Here is a 23912-nt window from a genome sequence, read left to right as displayed (position 1 = left end):
GTTGTTGGTCAAGCAAGCACTGGCCTATTACTGTGAGGGTGTTTTATGGATTCAAATCATCAGTCAGTCGATTGCCTCTACGGCTGACAACATCTACAATCAACAAAGGAGACCGCCTTCAGCAATGAGAGAAGTCTCATCGGATCAGATGAAGGCTTTAATGGGAGAAGCTATGGTTCGGCCAGTCAGAGAGAACTTCCATCTCTACTTCAGCCATCCAGCTTCTCCTGGGGAATTCATCAGAACCTTCATCAGAGTTCCCAGCCTGCAGCCTGCCCTACGGAATGCGGACTTGCCAATCCCCATAGGTGTGTGAGCCAATTCCTGTAATACATTTCGTAATATTTACATATATACACATCTATTGGTTCTGTTTCCCTGGAGAATCCCGGCTAATACAGTAGGTGAGGGTGAGGTGGGAACAAAGAAGTAACAGAGCTTGGGTGAGATGGAAATCCACGGTTAAGAGCCCAAGTTCTGCCCTCAAAAGGATGTTGGTCGGAATCCCTGCTCCACCTGTACTTATCCTCCGAGCCTCAGTGTGCCCACTCTGAAATGGGGAAAATAAAGTCCCAACCTCGTTGGGATTGCACACAAGAGACTATGTGTGTGAAGTGGTGAGCACTGTGCTGGACCCAGCACAGACAACGATAAATGGGGAAGTTGATAATACCGTTATCATCAAATGATGATGCTAAAGATGGGAACCTTTAAAAACACTTTCCCTCCACCCATCATTCAAATACTTTTCCAACACCACTCGTTGATATCCAAGGAGGACTGCGGACTTGAGAAAGGGTCAAGGTCAGTGTATTTAATAACTGTCTTTTCAGACAAGCCCCAAAAGCTTGACTGAACACTATTCAGCAACAGGAAAAGCCACAAACGAGCCCGCCTGTGAAAAGGACTGAAGGAACCGACAGCAGCAATGGGGTGGAGAGTCTAGCCCAGGGCTGGGCTGGCGGTCAGGCTGGTCTGAACACAGAACCAGTAGCACATTCGTGTGTTCAAACAAATGACTGATCAATTCAGGTGTCAGTAAGGAACAAACCCCCCGGCCTCACCACTCGGCACTTTCGTACGTCATGACATGCACACGGACAAGCAAAACCACCTGCAGGTCCACGCTCCGGGAGCTCGCGATCCAGTAGTTGAAGCCCAGGACGATGATGCAGGCCACCAGGGCAGCCAGCACAAGCGGGGGCGCCTTCATGCTCCGACGCCCGTTTCCCAGGCCCATCATCTCAGAGGTGGGGCCGAGAACCTGCCAAATAAAAATAAGGAAATAAGCCTCAAGTCTCCCATTCCACGGCAGGGGCAGGCCATGCCCCCCATCACAGCCACCAGGAGAGGTGACGGGCCGCAGAAGCACAGGTAAGATGAGGCACCTCTGCGGGCCAACTGTGGCCTCTTGCTGAGGACTGCGGGGCGAAGCTGCCCCTGGAGAAGAGCGTCTTCTGTGAGCCCTGGGCGGTGCGGGCAGCCCCCCAGACCAGCTCGTAGGAGGGGGAGCGCCGCCCCGGACCACATCTCAGGCCCGCTAGAGACTAGTAATTTCTCTTATGCTTCAGTTTCCTCGTCTGTAAAGGGGAATAATTATAGCACCTACCTAATAATTTTAATATTAATACCTACCTCCTCCCCAACAGACTGGGGGAATTAAATTAGCTATCTATGTAAACAGCAACTGCAAATATGAAGAGCCTCCACATCGCATGAGAAAGAATGCATTTCTCATTATTCCCCAAAGATGCCTTTTGGATTTGATTCCTAACAAGGGAGGGCTTTTTATTCTTTGACAAAATCAATGGAAGTGTTTCTTAAGACCAAGGAAGAAGTCCATTCTGGAGGCGAATGTGAATTCCCACTGTACAAATCATGGCTATTGGCGTTACCCACGCGAGGCGCTCACAGCGGGGAGTCTTTATTCATGACACAGTCAGAATGTGAAGGTATGCGACATGGCTGAGGTCACAGGGAAAGTCTTCTGCTTTGGGATTCAGGGCAGAAATGAGGCGTTCACGCCGTGCCAAACGGGAGGACAGCTTCCTCCGAACACTCACTTTTCTCACTCTAGAGACAGTATTGGTGCAACAGAGTGGTGCGCCTCACAAGGCTGCGGAGGGCAGATTTCAACAAAAAACAGCACCTCAGTCAGTGGGAGAGCTACAGAGGTCACGGAGCTTTGCTTTTTCTGAGGCACCAGGGGCTGGGGATTGAACCCGGGACCTCCTAAGTGGGAAGTCGGTGCTCAGCCACTGAGCCACACTGGCTCCCCTGAGTTTTTTTCCTTTGTTTGCTTGTTGTTGTTTTTTTGTTTTTAGAAAACGTGACCTCCCATTTGGGAAGCAGGCGCCCTACAGCTTGAGCCACATCCACTCCCTGCACCTGCACCGAGCTTTTTTTAAGAACAAAAATTACGTCTTAGAAGGAGCTCTAAATTATGTTGGAGTGCTTCAACTCAAAACCAGCTCTGGTTAGATACAAGCATTGGTGGCCTCCTGGAAGGAAAGTTGACTTTTCCAAATGGTTTTTGCTGAACCAGATAAAACAGAACCTTATCAGAGTAAAGGTGGCCACATCAGCACCGCAATAAAACATTCTGAGAACAGAGAGCCTTTCATTCCCAGTATTCCCAGGGATGGGTTTGGAGGAGGGGGAGAAGGCAGAAGAAAGAGAATGGCAGTAGGAAGCAGGGGAGGGCGAGGAGGGATAGGGAGGGAGTCAAGGAGCCAAGTCGCTTTCCTGGGACAGGACTTGCTCACGGGGGACTCTCCTTCAAGACCAAGTTCTTGAGAATGCGCCATACAACAGGTGACAGCTAGATTTTGCCCTCTGGCATTTCCATGTGTGTGTGCCATTGGAATGCGTCCTCGTTCCTTACCTTTAGGGTACTGTAGTAGGTTGGAAACAGCAGGTTCTTAATCTCTACCCCATTCCTGTGGGTGTGAACACATCGTAAATCGGACCTTCTGGAGGATATTATTTTTAGTGAAGGTGTGGCCCAACGGAAGCAGGTGGATCTTAACCCTATTATTACCGGAGGCCTTATGAAAAAGAGAAATCAATGAAACCTGGAAAAGAAAGGAGGGGACACGGCCATGTGATGGGAAAGGAACCCAAGGACTGGTGGGCGGAGTCCGGGAGGGAGAGAGGCTTCTGGCCCTGAAACCAACCCACTGAGTGGTATTTGTCATAGCAGCCTAGAAACTAAGGCAGGTACTAATGTGGAGCCTGTATGGGGCTAAATGAGCAATGTAGTTGAACCACCTAAAATAAAGCACCATAGGAATTAATACCAGGAGATGTGAGGACTGAGTTCAACCTTAATGCGTGCCTTGCTCACCAAGTTATGGTCAATTTTGGTTAATATCAGCAAGCACTGTATAGGACAGTAATGCTCAGAAACACTGAACTTCTAGAGGTTTCTACAGATCTGTTGAAAATGTGTTCAACTGCCCTGTCCTATCAATTTTGACCCAGTCTTTTTTACTATTTTTAACCCATTTAAAAAGATAGAGAGGGAAGCAGATGAGGTTCAGGCGATTGAGCCTGCCACATAGGAGGTCCCTAGTTCAGTTTCCGGTGTCTCCTAAAGAAGACACCAAGCTAGTGCAATGGGCAGGTGCAGCAAGCTGGCACAACAAGAGACACAAGAAGAAAAACATAATGAGAGACACCACAAGGAAGGGAGTGGAGGTTTCTGGTGCCTCTTATAGAGGACGAGCAAGACAGTGAGCCAACACGATGGGCAGGCTGACACAATAAGATGACGCAACAAGAAACATACAAACACACAAAAGAAAAACACAATGAGAGATAAAACAAAGCAGGGAACGAAGGTAGCTCAAGTGATTAGATGCTTCCCTCCCATATTAGAGGTCCCGGGTTCAGTTCCCAGTGCCTCCTAAAGAAACAAAGACAGACAAAGCAAGTGCAAACAATGAAGGGGTGGGGGAAAATAAATCTTTAAAAAAATAGTATATATATAAGGAGTCAATGTGACTTCCACAGTTGAGCACCCACCTCCCACATGGGAGGTCCTGAACCCTGTTCCTGGTGCCCCCTGAAAAAAACAAAAACAAACACCAAGCAAAACAAACAATAAAACCAACTCAGGGAAGCCAATGTGGCTCAGTCGTTGAGTGCCTGCTTACTACTTGAGGTCCTGGGTTCAATCTCCAGCCTCCAGTACCTCAGAAAAAAAAATTATATATATATATAAATATATACAAAAGATCTGTATGCAATGGGCAAAAGTATATAACTAAGTCTCCCTCTTCCCACTCCAGGATAAAGTAACAGAATTTTCTGTGCGTGTCCTACTCCAGCAACTTTCAATCCTCTCTAAGTGTATCAGAATCACCAGGGACAGCTTTTCAAAACTATCAATACCTGGGCCCCACCCCTATATTTCAAAATCAACTGGTCTGGGGTGGGACCCAGGTATCAGTCTTTTTTCATCTCCCCAGGTGATTCTACTGTGCAGCTACTAGTCTAGATGATCAAGATGTTATGTTTCCAGATGTTATGCCAGATGCTTCCACATGCATATACAAGCACCTATATCTATTTTGAATCCAAATAAGATCACACCATTCATAGTGTTCCACAAATGCCACGTATCACTTAGCAATACAGCTTGCTGCCTTGTCCTAGTACACGTTCCTTTTAAAGGGCTGTAAAGTGCTCCATTATAGACCAAAATTCACTTAGCCAATCTCCTACTGGCGGCTATTCATAGTTTCCCGGCTTATTTCCAACAATGCTGCCATCACTGTGTGTGCACAGCATGTTTGTCTTTTCCAGATGCAACTTCGAAATCCAAAATGCTCTAAAAACTGGAAAGAATTCTTGTAACTCAGCAATGAAACCTAACCTGACCTCCGGGCAAAGCCTGATCTGAACTCACCTGAAGGCACTTATAGGCTTTCTCTTCCCCCATTCATGCAAAGAGGAAGAGTCAGACACTTCAGAAAGATTCCTGTTTGATTATGGGGTGCTACCCAGAACCCCTGTGGGTGTCACCCAATACCTCATAAATGCATTCCTTAGGGAAGGGAGGTGTCCCAGCAGGGGTCTTACTATATGTAAGGCGTTGTTCAAGCTCGGAGGGGGGTATTATCATCCCCATTTTGCAGGTGATGAATCACAGACTGCCAGACTGTAGGATAAATGTTCCTATGAGGAACCGCTGGGCCAAAGCTTAAAACGGATCCATCTTATCTCCTCCAAAGTATCTAGCAATTAAGAAAGGAAAGATAATACCTTTACAGGGGAGAATCCTGGCAGACACCACCTTAGCCAGCTGATCACCATGAGCATCACCAGGAGTAAGACACATTGACATCAACACCCTGATACGATGCACTGGGAGCCTTCTTCCCAAAAATGGACAATCTCAGTCTAACCATGAGAAAAATCCAGTGGAACCCAAATGGAGGGACTTCTACAAAACATCTGAAGAGCACTCTTCCAAAAGTGTCAAGGTCATGAAAAACAAGGAGAGACTGAAGAACACTCACAGACAAGGCAATTACAGAGACACGACAACAAAATGCAATGTGGGCTCTTGGAGCGGATCCTGGAACAGAAAAAGGCCATTAGTGGAAAAACTGGTTAAGTCCAAATAAGTTCTGTAATAAGACAGTGACAAGGTTAGTTTCTTAGTTTGGGTAACTCCTGTGGTCATGTAAACCTAAATTATCTTAAAAATTCTGATGAAGGCAGTTGCAGTAATTTACCCTCCCCCCAGTAGTATGAGAATGAATTGTTATTTTCCCCGACACAATAACCAACAAAATGCTTTAATTTTTGGCAATCTCACTGACAATGATTTTTTTAAAATACATTTCTTTCATTTAATTATGAGTACAAATAAGCATCTTTTCACTTACCTGATTATTTTTATGTTCATTTTTCATATTCTGGGCTTTATTTTTAAAACCGGAGCAGTCATCTTATTGATTTGTAAAGAGCTCCTTGTACGTTAAAAATAAACTAACCTTTGATCTTTCACGTGGATGAACATTTCATGCGTCATTTCATTTGTATTTTGACTGTCTATATGGAATTTTTGCCCATAGGTTTTATTTCGATTTTTAAACAGCCTAATTTGTCAATCTTTTCGTTTATTGCTTCCAGATTTTGTTTATACTTAGGAAGCCATTCCCCATTCTAAGTTTAGAAACCTATGATCTCTTACAACATATAAATGGTGTTCTATTAACATTTAAATTGTGCATCCATTTGAAATTTCTTTTTGATTTAAGGAATAAGGAAATATAAAGAATACAGCTTTTTTTGTTTTGTTTTTAAATGGCTGGCAAGTTCTTCCAGAACCCTTTATTGAATGATCTATTTTTCCCTAGTGCTTTCAAAGTCTTTGTCACATACTAAACTTCCTAAAAACAAAGTTAGACAGGATCCTTAGAAGACCTTACGCTATTCCAGCAGATGTAAGTGAATGGGTGGATGTACTGTAAGGTTGAAAACAGGTGGGAAGAGGACTTGGCCCAGTGGTTAGGGCGTCTGTCTACCACATGGGAGGTCTGTGGTTCAAACCCCAGGCCTCCTTGACCCGTGTGCAGCTGGCCCATGTGCAGTGCTGATGCGCACAAGGAATGCCGTGCCATGCAGGGGTGTCCCCCGCGTAGGGGAGCCCCACGCACAAGGAGTGCGCCCCATAAGGATAGCTGCCCAGGTGTGGCGCTGCACACACGGAGAGCTGACACAGCAAGATGATGCAACGACAAAGATACAGATTCCCGTGCCGCTGACAACAAAGAAGAACACACAGCAAATGGACACAGAGAACAGACAACTGGGGTGGGGGGATGGGGGAAAGGGGAGAGAAATAAACTAAAAAAACAGAAACACTCAATTCCCACTTCAAAGGAAGCGTACAGAGGATCGTTTCATATACCTTACTTTAGTCTGGCAATAAAAAATTTACTGTGCAACTACCAAAAGGCTGGCACTGTGCTAGCATGAGGCAGCTCAGTTTCGTGTGAAGAGAACAAATTCTAGCACCCAATGGCCACTGCCTGGTTCCAGAACCAGGGACCCTCTCCTCTCATGCCTTGCTATCCACCCCCACCCCCTAGGATTATTACGAAGATAAAAAGAGTTAAGGTAGGAAAAGTGCTTAAAGCCACATCTGGCACATTGTGACTGCTCAGTAAATTCTGGCTATTATGATTATTCGGGAGGGAAAGCTGAATAGCAAAATCATTTCTAGATTTAAGCTTTTTCTGCATTTTATGCAGAAAAGATGATGATGTTTCCCTCCACGATCATCCTACTTTAGAGCAATCAGCCATGTGCTCTCCTCCACCAGCACCAGGAGCTGGCCAGCCAAGGGCGCTGCAGCAGCTGACACCCCAAGCCCAGGCCATGCTATGAAAGAAAGTCCTCCCTTCAGAGAGGTTTGTGGAGGCCCCTCACCCAGCCCAGCACCTGGAAGCTGGGAAGGTGGCGGCTGCCCAGACAGCACCTTGGAGAGCCCTGGGCTCCAGACACAAGCAGGGCTGTGGAGCTAAGAGGGAGGGAGCCCGACTCCTGGGAACTGTACTAACCGCAGTCCAATAAAAAGAGACACACAGGTGAGAAGTGACACCAACAAAGGCCGAGGGCAGGAACAGCCAGGCTTTGCCAAATACTTGAAACACTCTCCTTTCCCCCCTTACAATTAGTTTGGCTTGGGGTTGGGATGGAAATGGTTGGGAGATGCGTAGCATAAAAGGATGTATTAATTTAATATCCATTTCATTTTAGGCTTGAGAATGTGTTTTGAATCATATTTGATTATGGGCCTCTGGCATACCTGAAAGGATTAACTCAAATCAGCTTACACTGAACTCTGTGAGCCCAAGGCTTTCCCGGTTTTAAGTGGTGTGGTTTTGCATTTACAAGTCTCTAGATAAATCAGAAAAGTTAAGCCAAAAAAACTGCAGATTCCCACCTATTGTCTTAGATAATTAACAAATCAGGAGAGTTGAACTGCCATCTTTAAAAAGTTAAAGTTATTGTTTGACTATAAGACCTAAATTTTTATAAGAGACCAGAGAGACCTCTAATTACTTAAAAAAAAAAAAAAGAAAGGAAGGAAACGGATATGGATATGGATATGAAAATGGGTCATCTGCCAAATTCATGTGCCTCTTGAATATCCTGGTTAAATACTTCCATTATTTTCTTATTTTCGTAAGGGTTTTTAATCATATAGGCAAATACACATACATGCGCAATCAAATCAGATTAGCGTGCTTAACTAATGTCACCAGTGCAGAAACAACACACCTTCTCCAAACAGTGGTCAAGGCACACCTTTCAAACCTCTGTAACGTCCCAGAGGAAACAGCCCCACTGACATCTCAGAAAGCAGGACCTGCTTGGCAAGAAGTTCTTAAGCGTCTCTGCAATGAGCAAACAGTTCCCTAGCACAGTTCCAGAGGTTATGAAAGACTGAGTACTAACATTTTTTGAGCATTTAAAACTATACTCCAGTCCAATACACCAAGTCCTTGTATTTATTTATTTTTTCCCTGCTTGAATCTTATTCTTGTAAAATTGAAACATAGCCTAGTAATACATATTACCTAAGAGTTACCTCCTGAAAACCTCCTTGTTACTCAAATGCGGCCTCTCTCTAAGCCAGACTCAGCATATAAACTCATTGCCTTCCCCTCCGTGTGGGACATGACTCTTGAGGACGGGCCTCCCTGGAACTGAAGGATTATTAGCAAGTGTCAACTAATGATGAGTTTGGAAAAAGACTTCGGCCAAAAGGGGGGAATAGTGATACAAATGAGTTTTTACAACTAGGAAATTTCAAAGTGAGCTGGGAGGTCATTCCAGAAGTTGTGCCTATGCACGGCTCAGGAAGGTCCCACTGACTGCCCCAGTAAACAATGCCTCAAGCAGGCGTAGTCCTGAGGCCTCTAAAGATACCTGGACACTACGGGAAGGGCACACAGCCGGCAGACAACCCCAGGAAACAGGCACCGTGTCGGTGGCGCTTATCTTGGAATATACATTAACCTATCTCACCAACATAACAGCGGTAGACTCATTTATAATTTTCCTATGCATGACTCTTCTGCCCCTTTTATTTGAACCTATCATTAGCACTATAACCATTAAATACATGTCCCAGAGTCTTCAATCTTCGGTCTCTTCATATGCTGGTTGAGCCCTGAATCTCAGCAGAGTTGCAGCCAATGCCTACTCTCGCGGACTCACCCAGGACAACTAACAAAATGATGACAGACAATACCCAACCCCAAAAAAACAGAGTATCTACAACTTCCAGCAATTAAGTTCCATCCATATGCCTTATGGGAGCCAAGCCCTCTCTCAGTCAGAAACAGAGTGGGCATCACCATCCCAAAACCCTCATGATTAAGGAATGAACACACAAAAAGGGGGGAATGCAATTATGGACCAAAGTACACTTATTATTATTCTAGTAAGGGAAGAACTTGTAACACTGATATAAAGGCAGTGGTCACCAGAGGTTCTGAGGGGAGGGAGAAGGAAGAATAGGTGTAACAAGGGGCATTTTGGGGACAATGGAATTGTTTTGCATTATATTGCAATGACAGATACAAGCCATTACACATTTTGTCAAAATCTATAAAATTGTGCGGTGCAATGTGTAAACCATAAAGTAAATTACAGGCTATGGTGAGCAACAATGCTTCAATATTTGTTCGTAAATTATAATGAATGTACCACACTAATGAAAGATATTATTAATAGGGGAAAATGTGAAGGGGAAGGGAGTGGGTATGTGGGAGTCCCCTATATTTTCAATGTAACTTTTTTGTAATGTAAAACTTATTTTAAAAGAAAGAAAAAATACAGACACTCCCCCATCCCACCTGTTTCCAAAGCAGGGATCAGCAAACTAACAAGCCGCTGGCCATATTCCACTTGATTTTTTAAATTTATTTCTCTCCCCTCACCCCTCAGTTGTCTGCTCTCTCTGTCCATTCGCTGTGTGTTCTTCTGTGACTGCTTCTATCCTAATCAGCGGCACTGGGAATCTGTGTCTCTTTTGCTGCGTCATCTTGCTGTGTCAGCTCTCCCTGTGTGTGGCGCCATTCCTGGGCAGGCTGCACTTTCTTTCGTGCTGGGCGGCTCTCCTTATGAGGTGCACTCCTTGCGCGTGGGGCTCCCTTATGCAGGGACACCCCTGAGTGGCAGGGCACTCCTTGTGTGCATCAGCACTGCGCATGGGCCAGCTCCACACGGGTCAGGGAGGCCCGGGGTTTGAACCGCAGACCTCCCATGTGGTAGGCAGACACCCTATCCACTGGGCCAAGTCCGCTTCCCTTGATTTTTGTAAATAAAGTTTTACTGATATAGTATTGTCCAGGACTGCTTTCCAGTTACAAGGCAAAGGTGAATAGTGAAACAGAGACTTATTTAGAGGGTATTGTGAGGATTAAATGAGCCAAAATATTTACTACCTAGCCCTTTATAGAAAGTTTGTCAAATTCTGCTCTAAGGTTAAATGATAAAATCTAATTGTATTCTGCTTAAATTGCTTTAAAAACTTACTGGGAATTAAAAAGAATCCTCTCCTTGCATCTCCCCAACTCCTGATTATAAACACCATGTTTTCCCCAATTCTGGAGGCTACTAGTTTATAAAGATATACCCTGAAAAAAACTAATGTGCATAATAAGTGTTTGTGGTGAAAACACCAAAAAATGATGTGGATGAATGAAAATGAATGAGAGAACCAAATTCCATCTTGTTTTATCCAGCAATTGGAATTTTCTGAAGAAGGACACCTGCCACCTGGACACCAAGATTCCAACTTGGTAGGAACTCCAAGTTTTTACTTCTAGTTCAGAAGTCCACAAACTATTGCCCAAGGACCAAATCCTGCCCCCTGCCCCCCCATTTTATACATGGCCTGTGAGCTAAATGGATTTTACAGGAATTGGACGTGGCTCAACTGATAAGAGTATCTGCCTACCATATGGAGGGTCCAGGGTTCAATACCCAGGGCCTCCTGACCCATGTAGTGAGCTGGTCCACGTGCAGTGCTGATGCGCGCAAGGAGTGCCGTACCACGCAGGGAAGCCCCAAGTGCAAGGAGTGTGCCCCACAAGGAGAGCCGTCCCACGTGAAAAAAGCGCAGCCCACCCAGGAGTGGCACCAGACACACGAAGAGCCAAAACACCAAGATGACACAACAAAAAAGAGACGCAGTTGCCCAGAGCCGCCTGACAATGCAAGCAGACGCAGAAGAACACACAGCGAACGGACACAAGGAACAGACAATGGGGGGGGGGGGGGAGAAATAAATAAATCTTTGAAAAAATAAAAATTAAAAATAAATGGATTTTACACTTTTAAATGGCTGGGAAAAAATTAAAAGAATAGTATTTCATGATATGTGAAAATTGCACGAAATTAAATTTTCAGTGTCACAAAGTTTTATTTGACCACAACCAGGCCCATTCATTGTATCTGCATATCTGCTTTCAGGATGAAACAAGAGCTGAGTAGTTGTGACAGAGACCACACATGGCCTGAAAAGCCTAATATTTACTAGCTGGCCCCTTACAGAAAAGTTCTGCCAACACCTGCTGCAATTCAGTGGTTTCCAAGTGTGGTCTCTGAACCAGAAGCATCAGCAACATCTGGGAATTTTTAGAAATGTAAATTCTTGAGCCCATTCCAGCCCTAGCAAATCAGGAATCCTGCAGCTGGGCTCAGTTACCTGTGTTTAACCAGCCCTCCAGGTGAATGTGCTGCACACTAAATTTGGAGAACTACTGTTGTAGTTACCCAATCTGTCAAGTGAATCTTGATCTGGCTGCACTCAAAATTTTAAGAAGCAGAAAGGGATAGCAGAGGGGTGTGCTGTTTATCTTCAGAGAAACACTGATTACTATATTTCCCCACAATTTAAAGGTTGGTGTTTTTTTCTCTTTTGGTTTTATCCCACGACTGCCTCCCACCTTCAATCTGCATCAGCAACATAAAACATTTTTTCTCTACCTTATCTACCATTACCTGTCCTAGAGAAATAAGGTTTTATGAGAGGAAAAAGAACAACATATAAAGGACCCCATTTAAAGTAACTCCATAGTCTAAGGTTCTTTTCCCTCTGGGCATCTCCATCAGAGTCACTGTCAGGTTGTGGACAAAGGTATCTGTTCTTTAATCAAAATGCAATGATCAGTGAGCCCCGAGCAGCACAGCCTGTACAGGACACTCTAACTTACACAGAGAAAATAGGGAAAGATAAGGTATAATCCATCTACTACCCAGATATAAATGACAGAGAACAAGACTGATGGGCTGGCATCTCTTGAGTTCTGCTAGCACTGAAATCTGAAGAGAAATAGAGCTAAAATAATTCCCAGGCCAATCATCAGCATATTAAAATACTGTCCCTAGAAATTCAGCAAGGCTATATTTTGAAAGAATGAGAGCTCACAGCCAATGAGTCATCCCTGAAGATCCAGCCTAACCCAACTGAGACCCCAAATGTCTGCAGCCCGGCCAACATCATGCAGAATAGAAGAACCTGCCTACTGAGCCCAGTCAACCCACCGAATCAAGGGATAATAAAAGGAGGTTTAAGCTTTGAGATGGTTTATGTCGCAACAGATAATCAAAACATAAAATGCTGAGTGAAAAAAATTACAGAGCAGCAATTACCATGTTTGCTGGAAAAAAATGTTAAAACCTACTTATTACTTGAATACATTTTTCTATGCGTTTTCTACAGAAATCAGATTCCCCCCTCCATACTCCTTCCCTCCCATGGCTGATTTTTCATTTTTGCATAGATCTAACAGGGAAAATAATGTGATAACTTCTCCATGGTGATCAAAATACATCGTGAAAAGCTAACATCTTTTCTTTAAACACCCTCTCTAAGAGTTCAATTTCTTTTTTTTTTCCCACTGACACATTAAAGATTGAGTGCCTGGCCTAAGAAGAATACGTTTGTGCAAGTTACTGGGGTCTACTAACAAATAAAATAAAATCATCCCTCCCAATAACATAAGCTTAATCTTTTCAAAACACAAATAGGAGGAACTCAGGATGCCTTTAGAGACCCACAACGACAGCCAAGAGACTCTACTGCTTTCCAGGTTCCATGCTCCAAAAACATCAGAAATACTAAAACTGCCTAAATGGTGCCAACCTGATGGCCTTGAGCCAAACACACAGTCACTCTAGAGCTGTTAAATACTGAACATCTTAGTAATCCGCCACTAGAAATGTAACACAACACGTGCATTATATAGGACGGTGGGACCTGGAGACCCCCAAACCAAACAAAGCAATTCTCAACACCGTGGAAGCCACACAGGGCTGTTTTTGCAAACGTGGAGATGGGACATCTGAAAATCACCAGCATCATAATGGAATTCCAAAGATAGTGATGATTCCTAAATTCCGCTAATATTCATAAAAATGAGTCTATTTCCAATTTCGCTTTCTTAAAAAAAAACATTAAAATCATTAAATAGGGTGTTAAATATATACTCATAAACAAAAGCATAGAGACCAGGAGGCTTTTTAACAGTCCACCAAAAGTTGTGTGACTCCTCCACACTGTAAAGGTAAAATATCAGTGTGACAGAGACCCTGTCGGCATCCCCAAGAGCCGGGCTCCCCATGTGCACCGGCAGTGGCAGCTCCCCGCCTGAGGCTCGCGGGAGGGCCCCCGCGCAAACCCGCCCGTCACCTGCCAGGACGCAACCTCTGTCAAAGCGGGCAGTAAGGGGGACCGGGTAGGGGGAAAGGGGCAGAAGAAGAGGTTACCCGGCCAGACCCTTCGTCGTGCAAATCACGTCCGCAGAACTGAACTAGTGCGACTTTGGGGACGCATGCTTTTGACTTTAAATGCTGACGCGCGTGACAAAAGCTAAGGATGAAAAGAAAGGGCCCCACACAGCCCAAGACTCGCCTCCGCAGGGGCAGGGGATCTTTGCGCCGCCCCTCGCAGCAGGGCCGGGGGTCCACGCGCCCGGGTCTCGGACGAAGAGAGAGGCTTCTCCGCTCCACGCCCCTGGGCGAGGGCTCCCACGCGGGGAGGCGCGGGGTCACCCCGGCCCGAGGATCAGGCGGGCACCCCGCGCCGAATTCAGTCAAAGGCTGCAGCGAGGGGGGACGCAGGGGAGGGGTCTCGGAGCACGGCGGGGGCTCGCGAGCGCAGGGCTGAGGAGGGAGAAGGAGGGGAACCGGCGAGCTCCGCGCAGGCGGGCGGCGAGAGGGCGCGGCGGGGGGCGCTCCGCCACACTCACCTCCTTCCGCGGCTCCGGCGGCCGCTCGGCGCCGTGGGCCCGCGCTCCGAGGCTGCCCCAGGCCCCTTCTCCTTCCCGCCGCCGGCTTCGCGCTCCGCGCCCGTGGCCGCCGCGTCCCCGCCGCCGCGTCCGGCGCCGCCGGGTCTCCGGCCTCCGCAGCGGCGAGTCCCCGCCCCCGGGCAGCGCCGACGGCGCGGGGGGAGGAGGCGGCGCGGCGAGGCGAGGCGAGGCGAGGGCCGCCGAGGCCGCGCCCGGGCGTTTGGCCGCACGGCGCGCGCGTCCCGGCCCGCGGTCGCTGCTCGGCGGGAGCCGGAAAACTGACGCAACGCCCCCTCCTCCGCCCGGGCGGCGGCGCGCAGCCCCTTCTCCCTGCACCGCCACCCCTGCGCGCCTGCCCGACGCGGGAGCCGAAGGATCCGAAAGGGTCTTTGCTCTGGAGCAGCGCGTAGATGGGAAGCGATTGCTGAGAAAAGGGACCTGGAGATCCTCCCTCCCTTAACCTCCCTCACCCTGTTCCCTGGGGGAATTTTCTCGAACAGGCAATTACTTCCAGTGCCAAACTCAGAGGTCCCTTTTCTGGAGTCTCAGCCAGAACTGCCCAGTGTGGTGGCAGCAACTACATAAAGATGATATAAAACGCCCAACGGAAAACAGTGGTCCTTAGGGTTCTCTACCCCCGAAGTCACCTTTTTTCTCCTCCCAGGCATTCCCTGTTGGCCGTACTCTCCCCCACGGTTACCTCTCAAGCCATAATGTTTCAGACTCTTTATCACTGGACTAACATTCCTAGGCCCCGCTGCAAGCATGACCTTCTAGGACCCGTTGGGTGAAGCCTGGGAATATGAATTTTTAACAGCGCCCCCAGTGGCTCTTAGGCACACTCAGGTTTGAGAAGCACCGTTCGGCCATACCTCCTTGGAGAGGATGCTACAAAACTAATGACTTCCATTCAACCAGAGTAGAAAACATTCTAAAGCAATGGTTCTTAACATTGGCAGCAACAGCCAGATCTAGAATTATCTGGTGAGACTTTACAGCGTCCAGATGCCAGGGTCCCACTAACAGAGTTCTGAGCCACGACTTCGGTATTTTTATTTTGCTTTAAGTTTCCCAGATGATTCTAACCGGTAGCCAGGATTGAGACAATTCTAGGGTCATCTCTTTTTACTCATACCCAGCCCTGATTTCTGGTGTCTGGAAAGGAACCCCTTCCTCTGCACCCCTCCCAAATCCCAACAACAAAAAATAAACAAATAAATGCACACACCCTTAGGGGAATGCTCACAGCCAAAATTGTTTTCAGTCAGAACAAGGACTCATGTTGAAAAAGGTGACCAAGATACCTTACTGCTACCTGAGGATGGGCCACCTCAATTATAGGAAAAGTGTCTGTGTGCGCCAAAACCTTGTAAATGAATTATGAGAGACAACACAAGGCCCCTTTAGAGTAATGTTCTATATTCCAAAATGATATTTGCGTTACCCACTGTTACCAAATTGTTCCAGGGTCAGAATCAGCATTCAGAAGCCAAGGATGTGTTGGATACCTACCTGCCTGGCTCTTTAGGTGACTTGGCTTGAATTGCCTTACACTCTGATCTTCTAGCGACTTTAGGTGGCCACAATCAGGATTTGGGGGCAGGTACAATAAATTCCCTTCACTGCTCCTTTTAGCTCTCTCCTTTATATTTCGCATTCTTAGACCAGTGGACCATAACTTCCATCTCATTTTATTTGCCTCTAAGTAGGTCTCCATTAGTGTCTCTCATTTATCAGCACCTAATTATTCGATGACTAAGCCAGTGATTCTTAAACACTCTATGGAACAGGTCCGTATGCCTGACTGTTAGGGTTGCTGGCTGAATTAGATATGCCTCTGCTAAGGGGGATAATCAGTCTGTACAAGTTTCATGAGATACTTTATGACTAAAGTTGGGATTTTTAAGAAGCCCTAATATATGTACTGCATATATAAATACTGGATTTGCATTCCTTATAAAGCTTTCTTCTCTTCAAGCTTCTCGCCCAGAAAATTGAACCTAATTGGTTGCTGGCCCTAAAGTTTAATTGTGCAGATTTTGATTAAAAGTGCAAGGGGCTGTGGTAGGTGGTAACAGTGGACATCTATGCTCTGCCTGTTCAGCATCCTTTCCCTCATTTTGCTATCGGCACCAGATTTTCATACAAGGAACTTCCCCCATACTCTTCAAGGGCTACACCTTTGTTTAGGACTTGGTGGCTTAAAACAGTACAAATTTGTCTTATAGTACTCTGGGTTGGAACTCTTATAAGAGTCTCACTGGGCTAAAACCAAGGTGTCAGCAGGGCTGCCCTCCTTTTTGGAGGCTCTATGGTAAAATCCATTTCCTTGCCTTTTCCAGCTTCTCGAGGCTGCCCACCCTGTTTGGCTTGTGGCCCCCTGCTGCCATCTTCAAAGCCAGCAATGCTCTGTCTCTCTAATCCTGCTTCTGTAGTCACATCCACTGAGCCAGGTTGGAAAGGGTCCCTGCTTTTTAAGACCTTGAGATTACATCGGACCCACCAAATAATCCAGGATAACCTCTCTACCTAAAGATCCTAATTTAATCACGCAGGCCAAGTCCCTTTTTGCATGTAAGGTAAAATATTCACAGGTTCCTGGGATGAGGACACAAACATCTTTGCAGAGGCATGATTCTGCCTGCCACAGATCCCTGCCCTCCCTCATACCAGAACCATTATACTCTGTTCCTGGAATGAATAAAGTGATGGCCCAGGGACCGAAAAGTGTTGATGTGCATTTATCTCCATGATGACTCCCATCATTCCTTGGTACATAGATCCCTAGGGCTGGTTTCTATACTTTCTAAATCCTGGCTCTTCTGTTTAACCTTCAGTTCTGAGCATTTTCCCATAGCCTATAACTTGCTGGAGTTAAAGTCATGCATAGTAGACCCAATTTATTATAGAGCAACCCTAATGCAGGGTCAATAAGGGTTCTTGGTTGCAAGCAACAGAAATAGACTCTACCAATCTTAAGAAGAAAGGGAATTTATTGGACAGGTATCAGAGTCTCACAGAATCCATGGTGAGCTCGGTTTAGAAAACCTTGATGCTGCAAAGGAGAGCTAGGCAGCAGAAATCACTGCAAAAGTGACACAGCAGGAAGAATGAGTGTAGTAAATGTGCCACAGTTTGCTGGGGCTTTAAGGAATAAGGCTGCCAACTGACCCCAGGTCCTTGCAACACCTGCTCAAGGTACAAAGTTTTAGGAGGGAGCTGGCTTGCTTGCCCATCCCCAAAGCTAGGAAAGGGACAACCCTGCTGGCTTCTGTAGCAGGGAGTGGCCGCTAATTCTCAAGGCTACTCACATGGGACATTCCCCAGCAGGGAGATTGGGATGCCTATAAAAAGAGAAGACATAGGGAATGGAGGTAGGTTAGTAGTTGAGCACCTGCTTCCCATATACTAGGTCCTAGGTTCAATCTCCAGTACTTCCAAAAACAAAAACAAACAAAAAGAGGAGATAGGGGAAAGTGGACTTGGCCCAGTGGTTAGGGCATCTGTCTACCACACGGGAGGTCCACGGTTCAAACCCCAGGCCTCCTTGACCCCTGTGGAGCTGGCCCATGCACAGTGCTGATGCGCGCAAGGAGTGCTGTGCCACGCAGGGGTGTCACCGCGTAGAAGAGCCCCACGTGCACGGAGTGCGCCCTGTAAGAAGAGCCGCCCAGCGGGAAAGAAAGTTCAGCCCGCCCAGGAATGGCGCCGCACACACGGAGAGCTGACACAGCAAGATGACACAACAACAAAAAAAAGAGACACAGATTCTTGTGCCGCTGACAACAACAGAAGTGGACAAAGAAGACGCAGCAAATAGACACAGAGAACAGACAACTGGGGCGGGGGAGGGAAGGAAGGGAGAGAAATAAAAAAATAAATCTTTGAAAAAAAAAAAAGAGGAGATAGGATGCTGGCAGGCAAAAACCTAGCAAACATCCCCTACAAATTGCCTAAGGGGGATTCAGAGAACTGTGGAAGGTCAAAGGAGGTAGAAGTCATGTCTGTTTAGAAAAATCAAGAAAGACAATGTTGAAGGTGGGGTAGAACAGTGCTGACCTTCCTATAGAAATAAAGTGCAAATTACAATGTAATTTATATTTTTTAGTAAGCCACATTTAGAAAGTGAAAAGAAGTAAAAAGCATTTGAATCGCATATTTTATTTAACCTAATAGATCAAAAATATTACCACTTCAGCCCATAATTAATATATAATATTAATGAGATGTTTTACATTTAATAAAATGTGTATCAGAAAATGTTTCATACTGCTTCAGTTTTATATAAATTTAATTAAAATTAAATTGAAAATTCAGTTCCTCAGTGGCACCAATAGTCACATGTGGCCAGTGGGTACTGTAGTGGACAACATACAGGTCTAGAAGGATAGTGTATCAGTCTGGGTCCAATCAGAAAAGAGAAAACACACAGTAATTTGAACAGGAGAAGTTTAAAATAAAGACTCATCAACCATAATGGGACTGGAGTAATGAGGATTTGGCTAGTAAGAAGTGAAGAGACCGCTAAAGAATGTAGGAGTAGCAGGTATACAGACTGCCAAGATTGAGCTACAGGGAAGAGTCTCCCACCTATCTACACACCCCCAGAAATGAGCTCAAGACCTTGTTGGAGAGGTACAGCTTCAGCTCCCTGAATGGCAGAGAACGGCTGTGTTGCTGTACTGGTAGAAACTGCTGGAAATCTCTCCTATGGGACTTCTAGAAAAAGAAGCTGGTAGGTGTCTCAGTGGTGGCATTCTGCTACAGAACTACTCTAGCAAGGGTGTCAGGGGAAGCGGCTAGCCACCACGCACTGCAGAAACCAGCTGCTGGGGGAGCTGAGGGCTGTTGGAGCCAGACCCAGGTCTAGAAGAGTGGATATTTTTCTAAAGGCAGAAATGCAAAGGAGGGACACTCCAGCATTATGACAGGCCTAGAAGTAGAAAAGCATGAAGCAGCATAGCAGACGGTCTCGTTTGGAGAAGATAAGACAGAAATGCAGCACTTTTTCCAAGGGATCCAAGAGTCTACCTCAGACTCTCAAACCTTTCTGTACAATATTCATATCTTCTTTGCATACCAGTATAGGTATGTCACCAACCTCTTTAATCACTTATAATACTTTATGGGTTTTTTTGTCTATATGAAATCTGAGTTTAACATTCTGAAATAATCTGTCCAAATTCCCTCCAACCACGCCAGGTTGCTATCCCCCTCTTTCCTACAGTCAAGATTTGCTATGCTCTTCTGCCTAAAAAGACCGGTTTCCCCATCCTTTTCTCCCAGTTCAGCTCAAAAGCCCCAGCCAGAACAAGTTCTTGGAGTACTTATCACATTCTTCCCCACTTTGCAGACTGCAAAGAGCCCAAAGGAAGGGATTCTTCTTTTGTTAGCTTTGTATTCTCCTCAACATTTGTATAATAGGTACTGGATAAATATTTCAGACTGGATCATAAGCTACCATGTGCATTGCAATGCCCAGCACACTGTCGACAGGCTCTGTATATTAGTTAAATATATGAACTACACTGAATAGAAGAGAAAGTCCTTGTCATAAATACCTTGCTCTGTCTGCTTTATGACATTGATTTTTCCCTTCTTCTGGTACCAGTATCACTATTTTTCTTTGGAGAACTCTTTCCTCATTCACTTTTCAATTCTAAATGGCTACAGTGGGCTGAACGGTGCTCCCCAAACACACACACAAAGGTCTGTCTGCATCCTAATCCCCAGAAGCTGTGAGTTTTCCATCTGACTGCAACTGCAAGAAAGACCCTGAGCAAGATATACCTCTCTAAGCCTATCCAAACATCCAGAATCATAAGGGATCATAATAAAACTATTGTTGCCTTAAGCCACTCAATTGTGGGGTGGTTTGTTATACAGCAATACATAACCAGAACAGCCAGCATAGCACTCAAACTTTAGTATTGATTGGTTTTCCAGCACCTTCCTGGGGCCAGCGAGGTGATGGCAGTAGGAATCAATCAGAAGAAGAAACATCAAGGACACAGTAAGTCAGGACCCAGGGGGAGGAGCTGCGAGTGCAGGGGGGTGGGGAGTAGAGAAGGTGCTGCTTGGAAAGAGATGCAGCTGCTCCGCCTTGCCAAGGGAATCTTCTTCCACCATCAACTTTGATGGCACTGGTTTATCACACAGTGCTCTAGAAGAAACTGCAGGATGTGAATAAAAACATCAGAAAGCAGAAAGCTAAGAAAACAGGGGGAGGGAGAAATTGCCATTTTATGCCACTTCAAATTCTACCCTAGTGTGCCAAGGGACCATGACTGGAAATAGGCAAAGCAAGCACACAGAAGTCCAAATTATGTACAGTCAAGTCTTCAAAATTGTAAAGGAGGCAACTTTTGTCTCTTTTTGGGCTTCTCTCCTCACGGTTTTCCTCATGTTTCTGACCCCCCTTCCAGGGATTCAATCTCGGCTTTTGCACCGGTTTGTTAGCTGATGATCACGTTACATTGGCCCTGGACTCCTGGAAATGCAAAGCCGTAACTCAGCATTTCCCCCAAATGGTGGGGAATGGGTTTTGACACCTAGACTTCTTTCACAGTGTTGCAGGATGATTAACAGTACCCTGGATGTACAAAGAGAACACTACTTTGCCGGATTTGCTCTAGGTTCTTGGTTAGGTTACAAAAAAGAATTCTAGGTACATGCTAGTTTAGTTAGGCCAGTAATTTATTAAGGAACTGAGAGAAGAGAAATGGGAGAAAATAACAGATTATGGGTACCCAGTATACTTGCAGGTTGGTTCAGACAGAGAGAGAGAAAGGGCTAAAAAGGGGTAAAAGGGGCTGATTTACAGACTACCAGTCCCCATTACAAACTACAAATCCCCATTACAGATTACAAGTCCCCAGCTCTCCTTGTGTGCTGGGCCAGGCAGGGAGAAAAAGGGCAAAGCCGGGGTGAAAAAGGGTAAAAGGGGATGCTTTAGCATCTGCGCTTGTTTTTTTTCTCTTTTTTTAAAGAATTATTTATTTATTCTCACACACACACACCCACGTCGTATGCGGTCACTGTCTGCTCTCTGTGTCCATTTGCTGTGTGCTGTGTCTGCTCATCTTCTCTTTAGTAGGCTCGAGAAACCAAACCTGGGGCCTCCCATGTCGGAGAGAGGCACTCAATCTCTTGAGCCACCTCAGCTCCCTGGTTTGTCGTGTCTCTCATTGTCTTTCCTCTTTGTGTCTCTTTGTTGTGTCATCTTGTAGTGTTAGCTCACCATGCCTGCCCATCGCGCCAGCTTGCCTTCTCCAGGAGGCACCAAGAACGAACCCGGGACCTCCCATGTGGCAGGCAGGAGCCCAATTGCTTGAGCCATACCCACTTCCCTGTCTTGCTTTTTAGACCATTAACTACCTGCCCCTTGTTAATTTTCAGGGGAGGAGTTCCAGCTGTTTGCTGTTTTGATTGGTAATCCCACTTGTCAGTTCCCCTGGGAAGCCCAAGGACAAGACCCCTTGAGAATATCCAGGGCTCTTCCTTGGTCCTGGATGAAGTCGCATTCCAAGTGGGGAGTTTTTGCGAGGTTTTTCCAGCAGCCATCTTGTGGGGTCCTTCCCTCAGGGGTGGTTCCATCGGCCACGTGTTTCACAGTCATGGTTTTCTGCCAGGTCCCAGATTCATCTTTTCATTCCCTAAACTAGTCTACCTCGCTACTGCTTTCTTTTATTAAGTAGATCTCATCCTGTTCTTGAGTCTCAACAGAGGGAATGGTAGCAAATGGGGAAGAGGGACTTAAATTAGCCAGTTAATACTTATTTCAGTCTCTCAAATAAATGCTAAGGTTTTCTAATTTCCTCCTTGTTCTGCTTTTCAAAAGTCTAATGGAGAACATATGTGATATTGTATTGGCGGTAAGAAATAAGCCTTAGATTCAGCCAGCTGCAGAAAGGATCCAGTTCTTTCCAAATATGCTGTTATTCTTTTCCAAAAGAGGGTCTTTGGTGGTTTGGAGCTGTATGTACCCCAGAAAAACATGTTCTTAAATTTCATCCATTCTGTGGGCATAAACCCATTGTAAGTAGGACATTTTGATGAGGCTTTTTCAGTTCAGATTTGACCCACCTCAACCAGGGTGGGTCTTAATCCTATCACTGGAGTCCTTTATAATAGAATGACATTCAGACAAAGAGAGAGAAAGCCATAGGAGAAAGAAATTGAAATCTGTGAAACCCAAGGAGAAGGGAGAGACCAGCAGATGCCACCATGTGCCTTGCCATGTGACAAAGGAGCCAGGAATTGCTAAAAAGCATTGCCTTGATGATGCCTTGATTTGGACATTTTCCCAGCCTCAAAACCATGTGTGAATAAATTTCATTGTTTAAATCAAACCATTTCATGGTATTTGCTTTGAGCAGCCTAAGAAACTAAAACAGCATCTTTGACTTTAGTCTTGAAGAGAGATTTATCCTCCCATGTCACAGAATCCTAATGCTGGGACTCTAGATCAACTAGCCCAGGGGTCCTTAACAAGGGGTCCATGAGATTGAATTGAAATTTTTAAAAAACACGTTATTCTTATGGGGATGTATTGGTGTGGGTATATGTTTATTAAATAATACATAGTATAGTGTAGATTTATTAAGGGGTCCATGTTTTTCACCTGACTGGCAAAAGGGTCCATAGAACAAAAAAGGTTAAGGGGAAGCAGACTTGGCCCAGTGGATAGGGTGTCCACCTACCACATGGGAGGTCCACGGTTCAAATCCCGGGCCTCCTTGACCCATGTGATGAGCTGGCCCACGCGCAGTGCTGATACGTGCAAGGAGCCATGCAGAGGTGGCCCCACATGTGGCGGAGCTCCACACGCAAAGAGTGCGCCCCGTAGGGAGAGCTGCCCAGTGCGAAAGAAAGTGCAGCCTCCCCAAGAATGGTGCCACACACACGGAGAGCTGACACAGCAAGATGACGCAACAAAAAGAAACACAGATTCCCGGTGTCACTGATAAGGATAGAAGCGGTCACAGAAGAACACACAGCAAATGGACACAGAGAGCAGACAACCGGTGGGGGTGGGGAGGAAGGGGAGAGAATAAATAAAAAATAAATCTTAAAAAAAAATTTTTTTAAAAAGGTTAAGAACCCCTGATCTAGCCTAACATTCTTTCTAAATATTTTTTATTATTTTCTAATATTACTCCTAGTATTCCTTTCTGCCTCCTGCCCACTCTTCCATCCTTGCTATTTGATCTTCTGAGCCAGAGGTCCTCAAAGTTTTGGTCTCAGGACCCCTTGACACTCTTAAAATTTATTAATGACCCTGACACCTTTTAATCATGTGGTTTAACTATTGATATTTTAGAAATTAAAACTGAGAAACTTTAAAAATATTTATTAATTCATTTAAAAATAATAAACCCATTACACATTAACATAAATAACATAATATAACCCCCATTGTGTATACAGGTATCATCTGATCCTCTTTTCCTTGCACTGTGGGAAATGGGACTCAAAGAACTGGCACAAATGCTGATACCCTTGTTATTGCTGTAAGTAATAAACTCTCCTTTATTTCTGACCCAATAGTCTCATATCTCCAACCAGTGTCCATGAAACTATGGCAGG

General features: G+C 45.5%; 1 protein-coding gene across 6 annotated transcripts in view; it reads right to left on the bottom strand.

Moving 5' to 3' along the window:
* Positions 1–15120, bottom strand: part of GOLM1 (golgi membrane protein 1) — an 80466-nt gene extending 65346 nt beyond the window's left edge. For 3 of the 6 annotated variants that reach the window (XM_058301571.2, XM_012526372.4, XM_058301572.2), the window contains exons 1-2: positions 14972–15110; positions 1115–1264 (exon numbers count right to left, since the gene is read on the bottom strand). In XM_058301571.2, the coding sequence (XP_058157554.1) occupies positions 1115–1264; positions 14972–15091 (270 nt within the window). In that variant the 5' untranslated portion in view covers positions 15092–15110. Of the gene's footprint in view, positions 1–1114; positions 1265–14285; positions 14423–14971 lie in introns of those variants that run through there. The other 3 variants (XM_071216648.1, XM_058301573.2, XM_058301574.2) reach the window with 3 other exon arrangements.
* Positions 15121–23912: the final 8792 nt, after the last annotated feature.

The sequence above is a fragment of the Dasypus novemcinctus genome, chromosome 8, assembly GCF_030445035.2.
Source record: "Dasypus novemcinctus isolate mDasNov1 chromosome 8, mDasNov1.1.hap2, whole genome shotgun sequence".
NCBI classification, from domain to species: Eukaryota; Metazoa; Chordata; class Mammalia; order Cingulata; family Dasypodidae; genus Dasypus; species Dasypus novemcinctus.
The sequence above is the reverse complement of the archived record's forward strand: the minus strand, read 5'-3'. Positions and strand labels throughout refer to the sequence as shown.